Source organism: Oncorhynchus kisutch, linkage group LG15 (assembly GCF_002021735.2).
Source record: "Oncorhynchus kisutch isolate 150728-3 linkage group LG15, Okis_V2, whole genome shotgun sequence".
NCBI classification, from domain to species: domain Eukaryota; kingdom Metazoa; phylum Chordata; class Actinopteri; order Salmoniformes; family Salmonidae; genus Oncorhynchus; species Oncorhynchus kisutch.
The window spans coordinates 90,024,289-90,049,003 of NC_034188.2; the positions used below are offsets into that span (position 1 = coordinate 90,024,289).

The 24,715-nt window shown below is 44.1% G+C and overlaps 1 protein-coding gene across 1 annotated transcript in view; it reads left to right on the plus strand.

Moving 5' to 3' along the window:
- mtus2b (microtubule associated tumor suppressor candidate 2b) overlaps positions 1-24,473 on the plus strand; it is a 48,647-nt gene extending 24,174 nt beyond the window's left edge. Inside the window, exons 3-10 of the mRNA XM_031791458.1 lie at positions 4,353-4,419; positions 9,072-9,286; positions 12,222-12,327; positions 12,468-12,541; positions 12,640-12,738; positions 14,442-14,561; positions 15,714-15,811; positions 16,445-24,473. Coding sequence (XP_031647318.1) covers positions 4,353-4,419; positions 9,072-9,286; positions 12,222-12,327; positions 12,468-12,541; positions 12,640-12,738; positions 14,442-14,561; positions 15,714-15,811; positions 16,445-16,691 — 1,026 coding nt within the window. The 3' untranslated portion in view covers positions 16,692-24,473. The remainder of the gene's footprint in view (positions 1-4,352; positions 4,420-9,071; positions 9,287-12,221; positions 12,328-12,467; positions 12,542-12,639; positions 12,739-14,441; positions 14,562-15,713; positions 15,812-16,444) is intronic.
- Positions 24,474-24,715: the final 242 nt, after the last annotated feature.

The following is a 24,715-nucleotide window of genomic DNA, read 5'->3' on the forward strand; positions in this document are numbered from 1 at the left end:
GTTGGTGACAGATCTAGGTGCTGCTGTAGGCCCTCCTTGGTTGGGGACAGATCTAGGTGCTGCTGTAGGCCCTCCTTGGTTGGGGACAGATCTAGGTGCTGCTGTAGGCCCTCCTTGGTTGGGGACAGATCTAGGTGCTGCTGTAGGCCCTCCTTGGTTGGGGACAGATCTAGGTGCTGCTGTAGGCCCTCCTTGGTTGGGGACAGATCTAGGTGCTGCTGTAGGCCCTCCTTGGTTGGGGACAGATCTAGTTGCTGCTGTAGGCCCTTCTTGGTTGGGGACAGAAGCGCCTGATCATCAGCAAACAGTAAACATTTTACATCAGATTCTAGTAGGGTGAGGCGGGGTGCTGCAGACTGTTCCAGTGCCCTCTCCAATTCATTGATATATATGTTGAAGAGGGTGGGGCTTAAGCTGCATCCCTGTCTCACCCCACGACCCTGTGTGAAGAAATTTGTGTGTTTTTTTTTGCCTATTTTAACCGCAGACTTGTTGTTTGTGTACATGGATTTTATAATGTCTCATGTTTTTCCCCCAACACCACTTTCCATCAGTTTGTATAACAGACCCTCATGCCAAATTGAGTCGAAGGCTTTTTTGAAATCAACAAAGCATGAGAAGACTTTGCCTTTGTTTTGGTTTGTTTGGTTGTCAATTAGGGTGTGCAGGGTGAATACATGGTCTGTTGTACGGTAATTTGGTAAAAAGCCAATTTGACATTTGCTCAGTACATTGTTTTCACTGAGGAAATGTACGAGTCTGCTGTTAATGATAATGCAGAGGATTTTCCCAAGGTTGTTGTTAACTCATATCCCACGGTAGATATTGGGGTCAAATTTGTCTCCACTTTGTGGACTGGGGTGATCCATCCTTGGTTCCAAATATTTGGGAAGATGCCAGAGCTAAGGATGATATTACAAAGTTTAAGTATAGCCAATTGGAATTTGTGGTCTGTATATTTGATCATTTCATTGAGGATACCATCAACACCACAGGCCTTTTAGGTTGGAGGGTTTGTATTTTGTCCTGTAGTTCATTCAATGTAATTAGAGAATCCACTGGGTTCTGGTCTTTAATAGTTGATTCTAAGATCCCAACTCTAGTCTGCTGGTCTGCTCTATGTCATGACTCTAGTCTGCTGGTCTGCTCTATGTCCTGACTCTAGTCTGCTGGTCTGCTCTATGTCATGACTAGTCTGCTGGTCTGCTCTATGTCCTGACTCTAGTCTACTGGTCTGCTCTATGTCGTGACTCTAGTCTACTGGTCTGCTCTATGTCATGACTAGTCTACTGGTCTGCTCTATGTCATGACTCTAGTCTGCTGGTCTGCTCTATGTCCTGACTCTAGTCTACTGGTCTGCTCTATGTCGTGACTAGTCTGCTGGTCTGCTCTATGTCCTGACTCTAGTCTACTGGTCTGCTCTATGTCCTGACTCTAGTCTACTGGTCTGCTCTATGTCCTGACTCTAGTCTACTGGTCTGCTCTATGTCCTGACTCTAGTCTACTGGTCTGCTCTATGTCCTGACTCTAGTCTGCTGGTCTGCTCTATGTCGTGACTCTAGTCTACTGGTCTGCTCTATGTCATGACTCTAGTCTGCTGGTCTGCTCTATGTCATGACTCTAGTCTGCTGGTCTGCTCTATGTCCTGACTCTAGTCTACTGGTCTGCTCTATGTCATGACTAGTCTGCTGGTCTGCTCTATGTCGTGACTCTAGTCTACTGGTCTGCTCTATGTCGTGACTCTAGTCTACTGGTCTGCTCTATGTCATGACTAGTCTGCTGGTCTGCTCTATGTCCTTACTCTAGTCTACTGGTCTGCTCTATGTCATGACTCTAGTCTACTGGTCTGCTCTATGTCATGACTAGTCTGCTGGTCTGCTCTATGTCATGACTCTAGTCTGCTGGTCTGCTCTATGTCATGACTAGTCTACTGGTCTGCTCTATGTCATGACTCTAGTCTACTGGTCTGCTCTATGTCCTGACTAGTCTACTGGTCTGCTCTATGTTCTGACTCTAGTCTACTGGTCTGCTCTATGTCCTGACTCTAGTCTACTGGTATGCTCTATGTCATGACTAGTCTACTGGTCTGCTCTATGTCCTGACTCTAGTCTACTGGTCTGCTCTATGTCCTGACTCTAGTCTACTGGTATGCTCTATGTCATGACTCTAGTCTACTGGTATGCTCTATGTCATGACTAGTCTACTGGTCTGCTCTATGTCCTGACTCTAGTCTACTGGTCTGCTCTATGTCCTGACTCTAGTCTGCTGGTCTGCTCTATGTCCTGACTCTAGTCTGCTGGTCTGCTCTATGTCACGACTAGTCTACTGGTCTGCTCTATGTCCTGACTCTTGTCTGCCACTCCCTGTCTCCCTGTGTGATGACACTCCCTGTCTCCCTGTGTCTCTGTCTCCCTGTCTCCCTGTGTGATGACACTCCCTGTCTCCCTGTCTCCCTGTGTGATGACACTCCCTGTCTCTCTGACTCCCTGTCTCCCTGCGTGATGACACTCCCTGTCTCCCTGTCTCCCTGTGTGATGACACTCCCTGTCTCCCTGTGTTATGACACTCCCTGTCTTCCTGTCTCTCTGTCTCCCTGTCTCCCTGTGTGATGACACTCCCTGTCTTCCTGTCTCTCTGTCTCCCTGTCTCCCTGTGTGATGACACTCCCTGTCTCCTGTCTCCCTGTGTGATGACACTCCCTGTCTCCCTGTCTCCCTGCGTGATGACACTCCCTGTCTCTCTGTCTCCCTGTCTCCCTGTCTCTCTGTCTCCCTGTCTCTCTGTGTGATGACACTCCCTGTCTCCTTGTGTGTTCTGCGTTCCAGGAAGTAAATGGATTATGTTGCCGTGGTAAAGGGGAATATGAGATGAGGAAGGAGGGGCTGGCTGGGGGACTGGGCTGAAAGCAAACGCTGGATGTCTGCCAAGTAATCCATTTCACCGTTCCAGTTGTTTTATTCATATCGGTGCAGATGAAGGAAAGCAAATGAGGAGATGAGATGAAGGAGAGGAAGGAGATGAGGAGAGGAAGCCACTTTAGACCATTGAGGTACAGCCATAGTTCTGTTGAGGGAGGACCGCATCATCATTACATTTACTCTACGTATTGAGGTACAGCCATAGTTCTGTTGAGGGAGGACCGCATCATAATTACATTACTCCACGTATTGAGGTACAGTAGTTCTGTTGAGGGAGGACCGAATCATAATTACATTAATTACATTATGCTGACTCTCTGTCTCTCTCTGTCTCTCTCTCTCTCTCTCTCTCTCTCTCTGTCTCCCTCTCTCTCTCTCTCTCTCTCTCTCTCTCTCTCTCTGTCTCTCTCTCTCTCTGTCTCTCTCTCTCTCTCTCTCTCTCTCTGTCTCTCTCTGTCTCTCTCTCTCTCTGTCTCTCTCTGTCTCTCTCTCTCTCTCTCTGTCTCCCCCTCTCTCTCTCTCTCTCTCTCTCTCTCTCTCTCTCTCTCTCCCTCTCTCTCTCTCTCTCTCTCTCCTGGTCTATTTAGAACAGTGTTAGCTAAGTGCCTCAACCTCCTGCGATATAAATCAATCATTCACATCAGATATACATTGTTAAACTGTTGGGTTATATTGATTTGATCTTATTTACTACTTGTGTTTATGTGACGTGGTGCAAGGGAGGTGATCAGTGTGATGGTGTGTGGTGTTTTGTGTTTGTGTCAGGCTTTGTGAGTAGGGTTGTTCTGGCTCTAACAAGGTGTCACGTTATAAAGAGTCCCCATGCAGGGCTGTTCTGGCTCTGCTCTGACTGTGAAGATGATGCTCTAGTAGGGTGTCACGTCATAAAGAGTCCCCATGCAGGGCTGTTCTGGCTCTGCTCTGACTGGGAAGATGATGCTCTAGCAGGGTGTCAAGTTATAAAGAGTCCCCATGCAGGGCTGTTCTAGCTCTGCTCGGACTGGGAAGATGATGCTCTAGCAGGGTGTCACGTTATAAAGAGTACCCAGGGATGTAGCTGGGAGCACCATTCATCATGTTAACTGCTCACACACACACACACAACAATATACTGTAAGTTGATGTATGCCCCAAGAGACATGTACACCAGTGGAGACTGCTGAGGGGAGGACGGCTCATAATAATGACTGGAACGGACTATATGGAATGACATCAAACGCCATGGAAACCATTCCACTGATTCCACTCCAGCTATTACCATGAGCCCCGTCCTCCTCAATTAAGGTGTCACCAACCTCCTGTGATGTACCGGTGATTTCAGGTCAACCTCGGAGAAGCAGTTTCAACCTCAAGGGTCCTGCTTTGTTAACAAGAAAACAACTTAAATACACATCCTCCATGCTTGACGGAAGTGTGTGCGTCTGTGTGTTTCAGAGTGAGAGTGCCATCCTGAAGGAGAGGGAACTGTCCCTGGAGCTTGCCAGGATCAGGGATGAAGTGGGTAAGTCAATGCCTGCCATGCCAGCTGGATTGCTAGCTGGGTTGCTACCTGAATGCTATCTGGATTGCAGGCTGAATGCTATCTGGGTTGCTAGCTGAATGTTATCTGGATTGCTAGCTGAATGCTATCTGGATTGCTAGCTGAATGCTATCTGGATTGCTAGCTGAATGCTATCTGGATTGCAGGCTGAATGCTATCTGGATTGCTAGCTGGATTGCTAGCTGGATTGCTAGCTGAATGCTATCTGGATTGCTAGCCGGATTGCTAGCTGAATGCTATATGGATTTCTAGCTGGGTTGCTAGCTGAATGCTATATGGATTGCTAGCTGAATGCTATCTGGATTGCTAGCTGGATTGCAGGCTGAATGCTATATGGATTTCTAGCTGGGTTGCTAGCTGAATGCTATATGGATTGCTAGCTGAATGCTAGCTGAATTGGTAGCTGGATGCCACATGTTTCCGGAAATGTGACATTTTAGGAGATGGGACTATAGACAAGATACATTGAGTGGTTGCCAGCTAGGTAGGGAGATGGTGAGTCACTGGGCTGTGGCAGCAGGTATGCTACATTACCATGTCATCTATTATACAGAATATGAACCTGTAACGACAGGGCAGGAGCTAGTCTCCCTAGAGAGGGATGGGGCTGGTGAAGGATTCAGGTTAGTCAGGTTACCCTGTCTGATATGTTGGGGGATTCAGGTTAGTCAGAATACAAGGAAAGATTCAGCATATAAATGTTACCCTGTATAAGGGCACAAGGCGAGACCCAAATGCAGACACAGGAGGCAGATGGTTAAGCTCCGATATTTATTATACCAAAAGGGGTGGGCAAAAGGCAGGTTGGGTACAGGTGAGAGTTCATAAACCAGGTCAGTGTCCAAACAGTACAAGACGATAGGCAGACGGGCTCAGAGTCAGGACAGACAAGGGTCAAATCCAGGAGGGCAAGAAAAAGAGAGACTGGGAAAAGCAGGAGCTGAGACACAAAAACGCTGGTTGACTTGAGAAACAGGACGAACTGGCACAGAGAGACAAGAAACACAGGGATAAATACACCGGGGATAATAAGTGACACCTGGAGGGGGGTGGAGACAATCACAAGGACAGGTGAAAAAGATCAGGGCATGGTGACACCCTCTCTGATCAGCATAGTCATGTTACCCTCTCTGATCAGCATAGTCATGTTACCCTCTCTGATCAGCATAGTCATGTTGCCCTGTCTGATAGTCATGTTGTCCTGTCTGATAGTCATGTTGCCCTGTCTGATAGTCATGTTGCCCTGTCTGATAGTCATGTTGTCCTGTCTGATAGTCATGTTGCCCTGTCTGATAGTCATGTTGTCCTGTCTGATAGTCATGTCACCCTGTCTGATAGTCATGTCGCCCTGTCTGATAGTCATGTCGCCCTGTCTGATAGTCATGTCACCCTGTCTGATAGTCATGTCGCCCTGTCTGATAGTCATGTTGCCCTGCATGATCGTCATGTTGTCCTGTCTGATAGTCATGTTGTCCTGTCTGATAGTCATGTTGCCCTGTATGATCGTCATGTTGTCCTGTCTGATAGTCATGTCGCCCTGTCTGATAGTCATGTTGCCCTGTCTGATAGTCATGTCACCCTGTCTGATAGTCATGTCGCCCTGTCTGATAGTCATGTTGCCCTGTATGATCGTCATGTTGTCCTGTCTGATAGTCATGTTATCCTGTCTGATAGTCATGTTACCCTGTCTGATAGTCATGTTACCCTGTCTGATAGTCATGTTGTCCTGTCTGATAGTCATGTTACCCTGTCTGATAGTCATGTTACCCTGTCTGATAGTCATGTTGTCCTGTCTGATAGTCATGTTGTCCTGTCTGATAGTCATGTTGCCCTGTATGATCGTCATGTTGTCCTGTCTGATAGTCATGTCGCCCTGTCTGATAGTCATGTTGCCCTGTCTGATAGTCATGTCGCCCTGTCTGATAGTCATGTCGCCCTGTCTGATAGTCATGTTGCCCTGTATGATCGTCATGTTGTCCTGTCTGATAGTCATGTTGTCCTGTCTGATAGTCATGTTGTCCTGTCTGATAGTCATGTTGTCCTGTCTGATAGTCATGTTGTCCTGTCTGATAGTCCTGTCGTCCTGTCTGATAGTCATGTTATCCTGTCTGATAGTCATGTTACCCTGTCTGATAGTCATGTTACCCTGTCTGATAGTCATGTTACCCTGTCTGATAGTCATGTTGTCCTGTCTGATAGTCATGTTGTCCTGTCTGATAGTCATGTTGTCCTGTCTGATAGTCATGTTGTCCTGTCTGATAGTCATGTTACCCTGTCTGATAGTCATGTTACCCTGTCTAGGGTATGAGGTAGTTGGAGTGATTGATTGAAGTACTACAATGCATTCGGAAAGTATTCAGACACTTTTTCCACATGTTGTTACGTTACAGCCTTATCCTAAAATGGATTAAGCAAAAGAATATCCTCATCAATCTACACTCAATACCCCATAATGAGAAAGTGAAAACAGGTTTAAAAAAAATCAAAACAGAAATACCTTATTTACATAAGTATTCAGACTCTTTGCTATGAGACTCGAAATTGAGCTCAGGTGTATCCTGTTTCAATTGATCATCCTTGAGATGTTTCTACAACTTGATTGGAATCCACCTGTGGTAAATTCAATTGATTGGACATGATTTGGAAAGGCACACACATGTCTATATAAAGTCCCTCAGTTCACAGTTAATTTCAGAGCCAAAACCAAGCCAAGAGGTCGAAGGAATTGTCCGAAGAGATCCGAGACAGGAATCTGTCAAGGCACAGATCTGGGGAAGGGTAACAAAACATGCAACATTGAAGGTCCCCAAAAACGCATTGACCTCCATCATTCTTATATGGAAAAAGTTGGGAATCACCAAAACTCTTCCTAGAGCTGGCCGCCTGGCCAAACCGAGAAATCCGGTGGATAACCAACTTAGTCAGAGAGGTGATCAAGAACCTGATGGTGACTCTGACAGAGCTCCAGAGTTCCTCTGTGGAGATGGGAGAACCTTCCAGAAGGACAACCATCTCTGCAACACTCCACCACTTTGACCTTTATGGAGTTTGCCAGACGGAAGCCTCCCCTCAGTAAAAGGCACATGACAGCCCACTTCTGCCAAAAGATATCTACAAGAGAGACGGTCCTGGGGCTTGCTGGACTTTCTTGGGCGCCCTGAAGTCTTCCTCACAACAATTGAACCGCTCTCCTTGAAGTCCTTATGATCTGATAAATGGTTAATTTAGGTGCAATCTTACTGGCAGAAATATCCTTAAGCCCTTTTTGTGCAAAGCAATGATGACGGCATGTGTTTCCTTGCAGGTAACCATGGTTGACAGAGGAATAACAATGATTCCAAGCACCACCCTCCTTTTGAAGCTTCCAGTCTGTTATTCAAACTTAGTCAGCATGACAGAGTGATCTCCAGCCTTGTCCTCGTCAACACTCACACCTGTGTTAATGAGAGAATCACTGACATTATGTCAGCTGGTCATTTTGTGGCAGGGCTGAAGTGCAGTGGAAATATTTGGGGGGGGATTCAGTTCATTTGAATGGCAAAGAGGGACTTTGCAATTAATTTCAATTCATCTGATCACTCATATATGCAAATTGCCATCATACAAACTGAGGCAACAGACTTTGTGAAAATTAATATGTGTCATTCTCAATACTTTTGGCCACAACTTGCCCGAAAGAGAGGAGAAGATGACTCCGTAAAAACCTCCCGTTAAAACCAGGGGTTGGAACCAAAATTATTTTCCAATCGTTTAGTTCTGGACAAAAATATAATTTTTTTTGTGTTCCATTCAATTGCTCCGAACTGCAAAATAAAGATCTGAACCGGTTCGAGCCCCAAAAAAGTGCCAGTTTATTTCATTTGTAACGCTCGTCTGAAGAAGAGGACCAACGTGCAGCGTTGTACCTGTTCATGATTATTTATTCAAACTTTATAACTTTATAACATTGAAACAAAAATAACAAAGTGGAACACATAACACAGAAAACAACCCACAAACCACAGGTGGGAAAAGGCTGCCTAAGTATGATTCTCAATCAGAGACAACGATAGACAGCTGCCTCTGATTGAGAACCATACCCGGCCAAAAACACAAAGAAATAGAAAACATAGAAATACAGAAACTAGAATGCCCTCCCTAGTCACACCCTGGCGTAACCAAAATAGAGAATATAAACCTCTCTATGGCCAAGGCGTGATAGTACCCCCCCCCCCCCCCACACACACACCCAAAGGTGCAGATTCCGGCAGCAAAACTTGACTCTAAAGGGGAGGGTCCGGACCACACACACACACACACACACACACACGTCAGCTCAGACAGATCCAACCCCGAATCTCATTGGTTCTGTAATCAAACCGAATCACACCGAATTGTATCGCACGTGTCAAACTCAGGTTTTCGCCCCTCCCTTGGATTGATGAATTAATACTAATTAGTAAAGACCTCCTCTCACCTGGTTGTCTGAAAGGAAAAACCAAAATCCGGCAGACACTAAGAGTTTGACATTCCTGCTGTATGGAATCTAGATACATATTGAATCGTCTTGAAAACGTAAAAATCCCTAGTAACTATACTATCCTTCTTCTCTATGTCTCCCCCTCCCCCCCAAGCCTCAAGTGTGTCGCGGTGGGAGATTCTGCAGCAGGACAAGGGGGAGTTGGAGCGGAGGTTTGAGCGGGAGCTGGAGGGTCTGCGTGCCCAGCAGCAGAGTGAGCTGGGCCGGCTGGAGGAGAGACTAAGGCAGTATCACAGCCTAGAGATACAGCGCCTGGAGGCCCAACGACAGGAGCAGCTGGAGAGACTGAGGACACAGCAGCTGGAGCAGGTAGGGAGGGATATATATATATATATATACACACACACACACACACACACACACACACACACACACACACACACACACACACACACACACACACACACACTAGACTACCTGCCGCGGTTACATGCACACGCACATACATACATACATACATACATACATACAGTGGGGAGAACAAGTATTTGATACACTGCCGATTTTGCAGGTTTTTGCTACTTACAAAGCATGTAGAGGTCTGTAATTTTTATCACAGGTACACTTCAACTGTGAGACACGGAATCTAAAACAAAAATCCAGGAAATCACATTGTATGATTTTTAAGTAATTAATTTACATTTTATTGCATGACATAAGTATTTGATCACCAACCAACCAGTAAGAATTTTGGCTCTCACAGACCTGTTAGTTTTTCTTTAAGAATCCCTCCTGTTCTCCACTCAGTACCTGTATTAACTGCACCTGTTTGAACTTGTTACCTGTATAAAAGACACCTGTCCACACACTCAATCAAACAGACTCCAACCTCTCCACAATGGCCAAGACCAGATAGCTGTGTAAGGACATCAGGGATAAAATTGTAGACCTGCACAAGGCTGGGATGGGCTACAAGACAATAGGCAAGCAGCTTGGTGAGAAGGCAACAACTGTTGGCGCAATTATTAGAAAATGGAAGAAGTTCAAGATGACGGTCAATCACCCTTGGTCTGGGGCTCCATGCAAGATCTCACCTCGTGGGGCATCAATGATCATGAGGAAGGTGAGGGACCAGCCCAAAACTACACGGCAGGACCTGGTCAATGACCTGAAGAGAGCTGGGACCACAGTCTCAAAGAAAACCATTAGTAACACACTACGCCGTCATGGATTAAAATCCTGCAGCGCACGCAAGGTTCCCCTGCTCAAGCCAGCGCATGTCCAGGCCCGTCTGAATTTTGCCAATGACCATTTGGATAATCCAGAGGAGGAATGGGAGAAGGTCATGTGGTCTGATGAGACAAAAATAGAGCTTTTTGGTGTAAACTCCACTCGCCGTGTTTGGAGGAAGAAGAAGGATGAGTACAACCCCAAGAACACCATCCCAACCATGAAGCATGGAGGTGGAAACATCATTATTTGGGGTTGCTTTTCTGCAAAGAGGACAGGATGACTGCACCGTATTGAGGGGAGGATGGATGGGGCCATGTATCGCGAGATCTTGGCCAACAACCTCCTTCCCTCAGTAAGAGCATTGAAGATGGGTCGTGGCTGGGTCTTCCAGCATGACAAGAACCCGAAACACACAGCCAGGGCAACTAAGGAGTGGCTCCATAAGAAGCATCTCAAGGAGGGAGCTGAAAGTCCGTATTGCCCAGCGACAGCCCAGAAACCTGAAGGATCTGGAGACGGTCTGTATGGAGGAGTGGGCCAAAATCCCTGCTGCAGTGTGTGCAAACCTGGTCAAGAACTACAGGAAACGTATGATCTCTGTAATTGCAAACAAAGGTTTCTGTACCAAATATTAAGTTCTGCTTTTCTGATGTATCAGATACTTATGTCATGCAATAAAATGCAAATGAATTACTTAAAAATCATACAATGTGATTTTCTGGATTTTTGTTTTAGATTCCGTCTCTCACAGTTGAAGTGTACCTATGATAAAAATTACAGACCTCTACATGCTTTGTAAGTAGGAAACAAGATTCTCTGGTCTATGTTACCAAGATTGAACTCTTTGGCCTGAATTCCAAGTGTCATGTCTGGAGGAAACCTGGCATCATCCCTACGGTGAGGCATGGTGGTGGCAGCATCATGCTGTGGGGATGTTTTTCAGCGGCAGGGACTGGGAGACCAGTCAGGATCGAGGGACAGAAAGATGAACGGAACAAAGTACAGAGAAATCCTTGATGAAAACCTGTTCCAAAGAGCTCAGGACCTCAGACTGGGGCGAAGGTTCACCTTCCAACAGGACAACGACCCTAAGCACACAGCGAAGACCATGCAGGAGTGGCTTCGGGACAAGTCTCTGAATGTCCTTGAGTGGCCCAGGCAGAGCCCGGACTTGAACCCGATCGAACATCTCTGGAGAGACTGTGCAGTGACGCTCACCATCCAACCTGACAGAGCTTGAGAGGATCTGCAGAGAAAAATGAGAGAAACCCCTTAAATACAGGTGTGCCAAGCTTGTAGCATCATACCCAAGAAGACTCAATGCTGTAATCGCTGCCAAAGGTGCTTCAGGAAAGTACTGAGTAAAGGGTCTGAATACTTATGTAAATGTGATATCTTTTTTTTCTTTTCTTTTTTGATATTTCATTTGTTTTGTTTTTATACATTTGCACAAATGTTTAAAAAGCTTTTTTTGGCTTTGTTATTATGGGGTATTGTGACGTCATTAGGGGGTATTGTGATGTCATTATGGGGTATTGTGATGTCATTAGGGGGTATTGTGATGTCATTAGGGGGTATTGTGATGTCATTATGGGGTATTGTGATGTCAGTAGGGGGTATTGTGATGTCATTATGGGGTATTGTGATGTCATTAGGGGGTATTGTGATGTCATTATGGGGTATTGTGATGTCATTATTGTGTGTAGATTGATGAGGGGAAAAAGCGATTTAATCCATGTTAAGAATAAGACTGTAACGTAACGAAATGTGGGAAAAAATCAAAGGGTCTGAATACTTTCCGAATGCCACTGTACAGACACACAAAATAACAACAGTAGGTTTTGACTGACTGTGACTATATTGTCAATGTGATTTTAGTTTAGTTTTGACTGAATGTGATTGTGACTATATTGTCAATGTGATTTTAGTTTAGTTTTTTTGTGACCAACTTTTTTATTTCGTTTTGTCATTTTCTTTTTCAGAGGGGGGTATGCTTACAGGTACAACACATAAATAAAATCATATAAAGATCCCCCCCCCCCCCTCCCACTGTGTTCCTGTGTGTCTCCAGATGGAGGAGGTGACGGAGAACCATGAGGAAGCTCTGACTGAAATGGAGAACAACCACAATGACACGCTGGTCACTCTCAAGGAGGAGCATGCCAGGACTGTCAAAAGTACATTTAGATAAATACTGCTCTGTGGACTCTCAATGAGAGAGAGAGAGAGAGAGAGAGAGAGAGAGAGAGACTATGCATTATACAGACAGACACTCGACTACATCCTGACTAAATTGTGTTCTGATGTTTCCCATCAGACCTGAAGATGGCCCATGAGCAGCAGAGGAAGTCATTGGAAGAGGACTTTGAGAAGCTCAGACTGTCGCTGCAGGTACAGTAGAGTTACGGTAATGTTATCAATCAATGGACCAATCAATCAATTGTTTGTAATGATGACATACTGTATATAATGTTTGTACTTCTGTCCAGGACCAGGTGGACACGCTGACGTTTCAGAACCGCAGCCTGAGAGACCGAGCCAAGCGCTTTGAGGAGGCTCTACGCAGGAGCACCGACGAACAGATAGTGGTAACAGCAGCCCCTTTTATACCTGCTGCTAACATGCATCCTTTGTCCTAACATGCTAATTGTGATCAGATCTTTTAACTGGGGGTAGATGATTAAAAGACACACGGTGGTCTGATTGTGATCAGATCCTCTCCTGCCCATCTCCGGAGGTAGTCAGACATTGTTATCTGGATATCTTACAAGTGTAGACGGATCTAGACAGTGAAACCATTTAAATCATCGTTATACGGGGTAGCCTAGTGGTTAGAGTGTAGAGGCGTCAGGGTAGCCTAGTGGTTAGAGTGTAGAGGTGGCAGGGTAGCCTAGCGGTTAGAGTGTAGAGGCGGCAGGGTAGCCTAGTGGTTAGAGTGTAGAGGCATCAGGGTAGCCTAGTGGTTAGAGTGTAGAGGCGGCAGGGTAGCCTAGTGGTTAGAGTGTAGAGGCGGCAGGTTAGCCTAGTGGTTAGAGTGTAGAGGTGGCAGGGTAGCCTAGTGGTTAGAGTGTAGAGGCGGCAGGGTAGCCTAGTGGTTAGAGTGTAGAGGCGGCAGGGTAGCCTAGTGGTTAGAGTGTAGAGGCGGCAGGGTAGCCTAGTGGTTAGAGTGTAGAGGCGGCAGGTTAGCCTAGTGGTTAGAGTGTAGAGGTGGCAGGGTAGCCTAGTGGTTAGAGTGTAGAGGCGGCAGGGTAGCCTAGTGGTTAGAGTGTAGAGGCGGCAGGGTAGCCTAGTGGTTAGAGTGTAGAGGCGGCAGGGTAGCCTAGTGGTTAGAGTGTAGAGGCGGCAGGGTAGCCTAGTGGTTAGAGTGTAGAGGCGGCAGGGTAGCCTAGTGGTTAGAGTGTAGAGGCGGCAGGGTAGCCTAGTGGTTAGAGTGTAGAGGCGGCAGGGTAGCCTAGTGGTTAGAGCGTTGGACTAGTAACCGCAAGGTTGCAAGTTCAAACCCCTGAGCTGACAAGGTAGTTCTGCCCCTGAACAGGCAGTTAACCCTGTTCCTAGGCCGTCATTGAAAATAAGAATTTGTTCTCAACTGACTTGCCGAGTTAAATCAAGGTAAAAAAAAATGTGAAAGAATATCTCAGTCTAAAACCATTGACAGGTGGCACCATTGGCATTCAAATATACTGAACCAAAAATATAAATGCAACTATTCTACTGAGTTCATATACGAACCATAATCTATGGATTTGACATGATTGGGCAGGGGCTCAGCCATGGGTGTGCTTGGGAGGGCATAGGCCCACCCACTTGGGAGCCAAGCGCATCCACTTTTTCCCACAGTTGAAAAAGCCGGATGTGGAGGTCCTGAGCTGGCGTGGTTACACGTGGTCTGCGGTTGTGAGGCCCGTTGGACATACTGCCAAATTCTCTAAAACAACGTTTGGTGGTGGCTTATGGTTGAGAAATGAACATTAAATTATCTGGCAACGGTAGATGGATTATCTTGGAAAAGGAGAAATGCTCACTGACAGGGATGTAAACAAAGTTTTTCACAAAATTGTAGAGAAATACGCTTTTTATAGGTGTATGGAACATTTTGGGGATCTTCAGATAACAGACACATTTTACCGTCATGTGTCGACAAATTTCTGGAAATGTGTGCACATTCAGAATGGAGACACAATCAAGACAAAGGACCCATGTCAGCACCAGGTATAGACGGGACTTTAGAGTTGATCAATGCTTGCATTATAAATGGGATTCAGTCCCTAGTCATTTCTTGGTTTGCCTTCAGGATGCTCTGGCTCCATACCAGCACATTGAGGAGGATCTGAAGAGCTTGAAGGAAGTTCTTTTAATGAAGAATCAACAGATCCACGAACAGGATGTCAAGATCTCGGAGCTGGAGAGAATGGTAGGCTCAAAATGAATGGTTATCTGTCAGAATGGTAGGCTCAAAATGAATGGTTGTGTCAGAATGGTAGGCTCAAAATGAATGGTTATCTGTCAGAATGGTAGGCTCAAAATGAATGGTTATCTGTCAGAATGGTAGGCTCAAAATGAATGGTTATCTGTCAGAATGGTAGGCTCAAAATGAATGGTTGTGTCAGAATGGTAGGCTCAAAATGAATGGTTATCTGTCAGAATGGTAGGCTCAAAATGAATGGTTATCTGTCAGAATGGTAGGCTCGAAATGAATGGTTGTGTCAGAATGGTAGGCTCAAAATGAATGGTTATCTGTCAGAATGGTAGGCTCAAAAATGAATGGTTATCTGTCAGAATGGTAGGCTCAAAATGAATGGTTATCTGTCAGAATGGTAGGCTCAAAATGAATGGTTGTGTCAGAATGGTAGGCTCAAAATGAATGGTTATCTGTCAGAATGGTAGGCTCAAAATGAATGGTTATCTATCAGAATGGTAGGCTCAAAATTAATGGTTGTGTCAGAATGGTTATCTATCAGAATGGTTATGTGTCAGAATGGTTATCTATCAGAATGGTAGGCTCAAAATGAATGGTTATCTGTCAGAATGGTAGGCTAAAAATTAATGGTTGTGTCAGAATGGTTATCTATCAGAATGGTTATGTGTCAGAATGGTTATCTATCAGAATGGTAGGCTCAAAATGAATGGTTATCTGTCAGAATGGTTATGTGTCAGAATGGTTATCTATCAGAATGGTTATCTGTCAGAATGGTTATCTATCAGAATGGTTATCTATCAGAATGGTTATCTGTCAGAATGGTTATCTATCAGAATGGTTATCTGTCAGAATGGTTATCTGTCAGAATGGTTATCTGTCAGAATGGTTATCTATCAGAATGGTTATCTATCAGAATGGTTATCTATCAGAATGGTTATCTATCAGAATGGTTATGTGAGAACTCAAGTAAATAAGGCGTAACAGAACGAGCATTCATACACCTTCAGAGAGTGGTGGCTTTTTAATTGAGCAGAGAAAGCAGTTGGTTTGATTAACTAAATGGTGTGCTGTGTGTCTGTGTGTCTGTGTGTGTGTGTGTAATGTTGAATTTAATGTTGGCGCTACTGTCCATGTGTTTTTGAGCAGGCCCAAAAGAACGTGTTCCTGGAGGAAAGGGTGCAGATGTTACAGCAGCAGAATGAAGACCTGAGGGCCAGGATAGACAAGAACCTAGCCATGTCCAGGTAACAGACACCAGCAGAATGAAGACCTGAGGGCCAGGATAGACAAGAACCTAGCCATGTCCAGGTAACAGACATCAGCAGAATGAAGACCTGAGGGCCAGGATAGACAAGAACCTAGCCATGTCCAGGTAACAGACACCAGCAGAATGAAGACCTGAGGGCCAGGATAGACAAGAACCTAGCCATGTCCAGGTATTAGACACCAGCAGAATGAAGACCTGAGGGCCAGGATAGACAAGAACCTAGCCATGTCCAGGTATTAGACACCAGCAGAATGAAGACCTGAGGGCCAGGATAGACAAGAACCTAGCCATGTCCAGGTAACAGACACCAGCAGAATGAAGACCTGAGGGCCAGGATAGACAAGAACCTAGCCATGTCCAGGTAACAGACACCAGCAAAATGAAGACCTGAGGGCCAGGATAGACAAGAACCTAGCCCACCTGCAGACTCTTTTTTAAAGGTGTTCGTTCTGTCTTTTGTTATCTCATAAATGTTGTTTTTTACAACCACTCAACACTCCCCCTCTTCTATCCCTCTTCCACCCTCCCATTCTCTAACCCTTCCCCCTCCCACTCTATCCATCCCCTCTCCTCCACTCTTCCTCCCTCCACCCTCTGTTCCCCCATTTAGACAACTCTCGGAAGAGAACGCCAACCTCCAGGAGTCAATGGAGAAGGAGAGCAACGAGAAGAAACGCTTGAGTCGGAACAACGAGGAGCTTCTGTGGCGTCTGCAGAGCCCTCACATGTCCCCCACCGGCTCCCCCATCCACCGAGGCTCTCCCATCCTCCACTCCTCCAACACCTCCTCCCCTGGTCACCACCGTTCGTCCGCTGGCCCTGGGTCACCCGCACGACCGCACTCCTACCACCAATGAGACGCCTCTACTCAATGCCTCCCCATCGTCTCCATCTCCCTAATCTCCTTTTTTCCAGACGAGGAGGGGGATGATGGAAGAGCATTTCTTCCTCCCACTACATCCCTTCATCCATCCACTGACTTCGTCCATTCACTGACTTCATCCATCCACTGACTTCATCCATCCACTGACTTCATCCATCCACTGACTTCATCCATCTGCTTACTTCATCCATTTATTGATTTCATCCATCCACTGACTCCTTCCATCTGCTTACTTCATCCATTTATTGATTTCATCCATCCCCTGACTTCATCCATTCATTGATTTCATCCATCCACTGACTTAATCCATCCCCTGACTTCATCCATTTATTGATTTCATCCATCCACTGACTTCATCCATCCACTGACTTCATCCATTCATTGATTTCATCCATCCACTGACTCCTTCCATCCACTGACTTCATCCATCCCCTGACTTCATCCATTTATTGATTTCATCCATCCACTGACTTCATCCATCCCCTGACTTCATCCATTTATTGATTTCATCCATCCACTGACTTCATCCATCCCCTGACTTCATCCATTTATTGATTTCATCCATCCACTGACTTCATCCATCCACTGACTTGTCTTGGGAAGTCCCTCTCCCTTTTTTTTTTTTTGGAGGACGGAGGAACTTCTTCTTCTACCCACAACGTCTCTCCTTCCATCCATTCATCCCTGGAACTCTGGGACTTTTCATCCATCATTTTTCATCTTAAATTTTTATTCTCTTTATTTAATCAACGTTCTTTTCCCGACGTGGGAGAAATATTTTCCCCCCTTAGTGCATATTAGTGTCCCTATCTGAGGACAGTTGGCTTCGATGCTGACCAGACCCGTTTGGGGGGGTTCAGTTTAGTATCTCTGAGGTGAACGACCCTCTGTCTGTAAAACTTGCCCAGGTCCAATGTTCCACTACTAGATGGATATAGACACAGGCCAAGGCAAACACATCTGTGTGACAAATTCTGAAGTGACAGAACGTGTTTCTCAAGTAAGGACCGAGGGCAACGCTCTCCTCCATCCCATCTTGTTTGTATCTCCCACCTTCGCGTAATTGTAATATCACAATATCACTCTGGAACCATGGAGGTTTTGAAATGTAGGATTTTATTTTTTTCTCTATCAAAAACACGCTGATGCCCCTTTCCTTTGATGAATTCTATCAAGCAGCCAGACTGAAGTAGAAGAAGGACTCTCTCCACCATTTTGGATCTCATGGTGCCTACAGTATCTCTCTCCATGTATTTACCTCCAACTGTATCTTCAGCTACTGGTCAGAAACGCAACAATGAATACAAGAAGCGCCTTCGCTGTCCTGCCTTTACTGTCTGCCTTCTGTATACAGTAGGCAGGTCTCTCACCAGCAATATCCTTCTCAAGCCCCCCCCCCCCCCCCCCCCCCCCCCCGGGAACTACACAACAGCATTAAGAAACAACTGCATATGTATTCATAATGTTAGCCTTCATATAGTGCATATTACATTTACGTGTTAGTCGTTTAGCAGACAGTCTTCTCCAGAGAGACTAACAGGAGCAATTAGGGTTAAGTGCCTTGCTCAAGGGCACATCGGCATATTATTATTATTTTTCTCACCTAGTCAGCTCGGGGGGGTGGGACCTTTCGGTTACTGGCTCAAGGCTGTTGACCGCTAGGCTACCTGTCGCCCCGCATATTAGTTACAGTATATAAGTAAGCAGCAATGAAATTCTACATACCGGTTAAGATCATAAAGTCCTGACGACCCCATTTAATCCAGTTAGCCCTAGACTGCTACTGAGCCACATGGCGGATCAATGTTGGACACAGAAATCTACCGACCTAACAATGACGCTGTCCTAGAAAGACTGGGATCGTCAAGGCATCCGTTCAGTGCTTTAGTTGAGGGTCACTGTAGGGCTATGCAGTACTTTAGGGTCCATAGACAGTAGTACTGTGCAGTACTTTAGTTGAGGGTCACTGTAGGGCTGTGCAGTACTTTAGAGTCCATAGACAGTAGTACTGTGCAGTACTTTAGGGTCCATATACAGTAGTACTGTGTAGTACGTTAGGGTCCATAGACAGTAGTACTGTGTCGTACGTTAGGGTCCAGACAGTAGTACTTTAGGGTCCATAGACAGTAGTACTTTAGGGTACATAGACAGTAGTACTGTGTAGTACTTTAGGGTCCATAGACAGTAGTACTTTAGGGTACATAGACAGTAGTACTGTGCGGTACTTTAGGGTCCATAGACAGTAGTACTGTGCAGTACTTTAGGGTCCATAGACAGTAGTACTGTGCAGTACTTTAGGGTCCATAGACAGTAGTACTGTGTAGTACTTTAGGGTCCACAGACAGTAGTACTGTGCAGTACTTTAGGGTCCATAGACAGTAGTACTGTGCGGTACTTTAGGGTCCATAGACAGTAGTACTGTGCAGTACTTTAGGGTCCATAGACAGTAGTACTGTGTAGTACTTTAGGGTCCATAGACAGTAGTACTTTAGGGTCCATAGACAGTAGTACTGTGCAGTACTTTAGGGTCCATAGACAGTAGTACTGTGCAGTACTTTAGGGTCCATAGACAGTAGTACTGTGCAGTACTTTAGGGTCCATAGACAATAGTACTGTGTAGTACTTTAGGGTCCATATACAGTAGTACTTTAGGGTCCATAGACAGTAGTACTGTGCAGTACTTTAGGGTCCATAGACAGTAGTACTGTGCAGTACTTTAGGGTCCATAGACAGTAGTACTGTGCAGTACTTTAGGGTACATAGACAGTAGTACTGTGCAGTACTTTAGGGTCCATAGACAGTAGTACTGTGCAGTACGTTAGGGTCCATAGACAGTAGTACTGTGCAGTACTTTAGGGTACATAGACAGTAGTACTGTGCAGTACTTTAGGGTCCATAGACAGTAGTACTGTGCAGTACGTTAGGGTCCATAGACAGTAGTACTGTGCAGTACTTTAGGGTACATAGACAGTAGTACTGTGCAGTACGTTAGGGTCCATAGACAGTAGTACTGTGCAGTACGTTAGGGTCCATAGACAGTAGTACTGTGTAGTTCTTTACTTTAGAGTTGAATTCACAGTTGGGATGTACATTACGTAGGACAGTCTTCTGCCTGCATTGGACCATGTCAGACAGCCTCTCTACAATCCTCCCCATCTGTCTTCAGACCACAACGCCTCTACTCTCTTTTCGCCTCATCTTTCCTGTTTACATAGAGGATTTACAATAACCCAGAGAATCATGTTGAACTGACAATCAAAATATGTTTTCTCTGATGACATTTGTAGGATCTCACTCACTGTAAAGCATGGTGGTGTAGCTGTCTTCCTGTTTTGTTCCCAACGACCTGGTTGTGGGGTATCCCCATTCTTAGGGACTCCCACCCACCCAGACAGTCATACAGCATGTCAGTAGGAAAATGAATTGAAGTGGATTGTGTCTAGCGAAAGGTTTGTCTAACTGTTGTCAAAGAAGTGCAAAGCACACCTCTGGTTACCTCTTTTTGAAATTAAAGTGTTGCAGATGAATAGAAGATAGAGACTCTGTGGTTGAATAGAAGATAGAGAATCTGTGGTTGATAGAAGATAAAGACTCTGTGGTTGATAGAAGATAGAGACTGTGGATGAATAGAAGATAGAGACTCTGTGGTTGATAGAAGATAGAGACTCTGTGGTTGATAGAATATAGAGACTCTGTGGTTGAATAGAAGATAGAGACTTTGTGGTTGAATAGAAGATAAAGACTCTGTGGTTGAATAGAAGATAGAGACTCTGTGGTTGAATAGAAGTGGGATACTCTGTGGTTGATAGAAGATAGAGACTGTGGTTGATTAGAAGATAGAGACCCTGTGGTTGAATAGAAGATAGAGACTCTGTGGTTGAATAGAAGATAGAGACTCTGTGGTTGATAGAAGATAGAGACTCTGTGGTTGATAGAAAATAGAGACTGTGGTTGAATAGAAGATAGAGACTCTGTGGTTGAATAGAATATAGAGACTCTGTGGTTGAATAAAAGATAGAGACGCTGTGGTTGAATAGAAGATAGAGACTCTGTGGTTGAATAGAAGATAGAGACTCTGTGGTTGATAGAAGATAGAGACTCTGTGGTTGATAGAAGATAGAGACTCTGTGGTTGAATAGAATATAGAGACTCTGTGGTTTATAGAAGATAGAGACTCTGTGGTTGAATAGAAGATAGAGACTGTGGTTGAATAGAAGTATAGAGACTCTGTGGTTGATAGAATATAGAGACTCTGTGGTTGAATAGAATATAGAGACTCTGTGGTTGAATAGAAGATAGAGACTCTGTGGTTGATAGAAGATAGAGACTCTGTGGTTGAATAGAATATAGAGACTGGTTGATAGATGATAGAGACTCTGTGGTTGATAGAAGATAGAGACTCTGTGGTTGATAGAAAATAGAGACTCTGTGGTTGAATAGAAGATAGAGACTCTGTGGTTGAATAGAAGATAGAGACTCTGTGGTTGAATAAAAGATAGAGACTCTGTGGTTGATAGAAGATAGAGACTCTGTGGTTGAATAGAATATAGAGACCGGTTGATAGATGATAGAGACTCTGTGGTTGATAGAAGATAGAGACTCTGTGGTTGATAGAAGATAGAGACTCTGTGGTTGATAGAAAATAGAGACTGTGGTTGAATAGAAGATAGAGACTCTGTGGTTGAATAGAAGATAGAGACTCTGTGGTTGAATAAAAGATAGAGACGCTGTGGTTGAATAGAAGATAGAGACTCTGTGGTTGAATAGAAGATAGAGACTCTGTGGTTGATAGAAGATAGAGACTCTGTGGTTGATAGAAGATAGAGACTCTGTGGTTGAATAAAATATAGAGACTCTGTGGTTGAATAGAAGATAGAGACTCTGTAGTTGAATAGAAGATAGAGACTGTGGTTGAATAGAAGATAGAGACTCTGTGGTTGATAGAATATAGAGACTCTGTGGTTGAATAGAATATAGAGACTCTGTGGTTGAATAGAAGATAGAGACTCTGTGGTTGAATAGAAGATAGAGACTCTGGATGAATAGAAAATAGAGACTGTGGTTGAATAGAAGATAGAGACTCTGTGGTTTATAGAAGATAGAGACTCTGTGGATGATAGAAGATAGAGACTCTGTGGTTGAATAGAAGATAGAGACTCTGTGGTTGATAGAAGATAAAGACTCTGTGGTTGATAGAAGATAGAGAGACTGTAGTTGATAGAAGCTAGAGACTCTGTGGTTGAATAGAAGATAGAGACTCTGTGGGTTGCGTCCCAAAGTAGTGCACTATAAAGGGTGCCATTTCGGACCGCGCCCTGTACTTCCGTTCAGGTCCCTTGAAGGAAAAGCCATGTGTAGTGTTCTCACTCCGTACGTCATTAAGCATGATGGATTAATGAGTTCTTAGGCGAAGCGTGTGGCATAACCTACATGTCCCCTTGAAATACATTGAGCATGTGACCTACCACTCTCTGAATGGTACTGACGTGTTGAGAATCACATTGAAAAGGCTAAGGAGTTGATCCAGATTGATGTACGGGTTACATTAGTATCATAGTTGTTTTCCTGCAGCCCCAGGCCTTGGCACTGATGATGCCTGCATTTATTACGTCTGTATTAGTTAGGTCTGTGATCCTGCAAGTGGCTGTGTTTACACAGGCAGCCCATTCTGATCTTTAGTGGCTGTGTTTACACAGTGCGTCCATTCTGATCTTTAGTGGCTGTGTTTACACAGTCCGTCCATTCTGATATTTTGCACTATTATTGACAAATGAACTGATCTGATTGGTCAAAAGACCAATTAGTGAATAGAATATCAGAATTGGGTTATCCTGTGTAAATTCAGCCAATGATGAGGCAAACCTCACGGGATACATTTACTGATCTGAAGTGAACGTTCTAGAAGAATGTTCTGGTACCAGTCTTTTGTTTATTTATTTACACATCGTAATCATGGTGAATCTACTCTTGTTGTCACTCTCTGTCCAAGTGTACTTATCATTGCATCTCTTTGCGATCAACTCAAAAAAAAAATAAGGATTTCCTTTCTTTTGTGCGTAGCCTTGCGTCTCTGTGTGAGTCAAACATTTTTTGTTTTGAGATCCACAAGTGACATCTAGGCAGCTGTGGAAAATCCATCGTGACTTTCATTCTCATTTTCTCCATCTGACTGGATCTTTTGTCGTGTCTTAATACTAGCTAACCAGGAAGTCTAGTTTGGGAAAAAAATTGTTCAATGGAGTATGATTATGAATGATTATTCACGATGAATATTGTAAAACAGGAACCATTGTATTCATTGTATTGAACTGTGATACCTCTTGTCTCAAATCAGAGATCAATCTCAGGTCTTGAAGGAAATTCATGACTCATAACAGAAAGCCAAGAGACTGCCATTTATTCATTTAAACATTTTATTTTACATTTATTCATGATTTTTAAATGTGTTATTGTATTTATTTATTTTTTGTGTGTTTTGTATTGTGACACAACATATTTAAACCACGTTGTAAAATGTCCCCCGGATGTAAAGTATCATACAGTATTTATTCTTTTTTACTTTAAGGATTTGTTTAACAACATTTAGCAATGTAAAAAATTAAATAATATTAGTTGATTCAGAGTTAGATGATGTGGTGTAGAAAACCACCACTTTCCCTTGTATAGAATGTCCTATTTACACTGTGTCAATGTGTCAAGCATTTGAAGCAGAGTAACACCGATATCTGAATGATGATGATATCTACCTAGATATAGATATAGCAGAATAGATATAGACATAGTAGAACTAGAGTAGTTTGACTGCATGGCTGCAGAGGAGACGATGCCTCCCCAGATACCCTTACCAGAGGTTAGCCCTTTGAGCTAAAAGGCTGATAGCTCAGTAACTGGTTGGTAACATAGGGAAAAGGTAAAGGAAGGTTAACCCTTCAGGCTAAAGGCCGATAGTAACTGGGTTAGTAACTGGTTGGTTACATAGGGAGATTTATCTGAAACGTACTGTTCTGTCAGGTTTGGAAGTGCATTGATTGATCTATGTCTTGCGGACGTGACCATTATGACCAATGTACTCTAGAACTCTTTAATGTTCCTTCCATTCTAGAACAGAAGGTTGGGTTCCCAGTAGATGTACTCTAGAACTCTTTAATGTTCCTTCCATTCTAGAACAGAAGGTTGTGTTCCCAGTAGATGTACTCTAGAACTCTTTAATGTTCCTTCCATTCTAGAACAGAAGGTTGGGTTCCCAGTAGATGTACTCTAGAACTCTTTAATGTTCCTTCCGTTCTAGAACAGAAGGTTGGGTTCCCAGTAGATGTACTCTAGAACTCTTTAATGTTCCTTCCATTCTAGAACAGAAGGTTGGGTTCCCAGTAGATGTACTCTAGAACTCTTTAATGTTCCTTCCATTCTAGAACAGAAGGTTAGGTTCCCAGTAGATGCATATCTAATGAGGGGTTGGTGTCTCACATGTTGATGTTGATACCTTACTTATTGCTATTGTTTTACGTGATATTAATATTTTATATTAATTTTGTTGTAAAGATTGTATGGAATTCTTCTCCAGCACAGGTTATGCTATGTTGTTGATCTGAAAGCATGTCTCTTCAATAAGTGTCTTTTGTTTTTTATAAAGAACTTGGTTTCATATTTGTTTGGATGGTAGAAGTTAAACATTGTGGTTTTTATTATGAGACACTAATGTCTGTATATGTGGCACTTTGGATTGAAGTATTAAAATATAATGGGGGAAAAATAAGACTTTGTAAATATAGTGTTTGCTTTTTCCTCTTGCCATTTCACTTCCTGGATAGGTGTAAATAACAGCCATTTCACTTCCTGGATAGGTGTGAATAACAGCCATTTCACTTCCTGGATAGGTGTGAATAACAGCCATTTCACTTCCTGGATAGGTGTGAATAACAGCCATTTCACTTCCTGGATAGGTGTAAATAACAGCCATTTCACTTCCTGGATAGGTGCAAATAACAGCCATTTCTG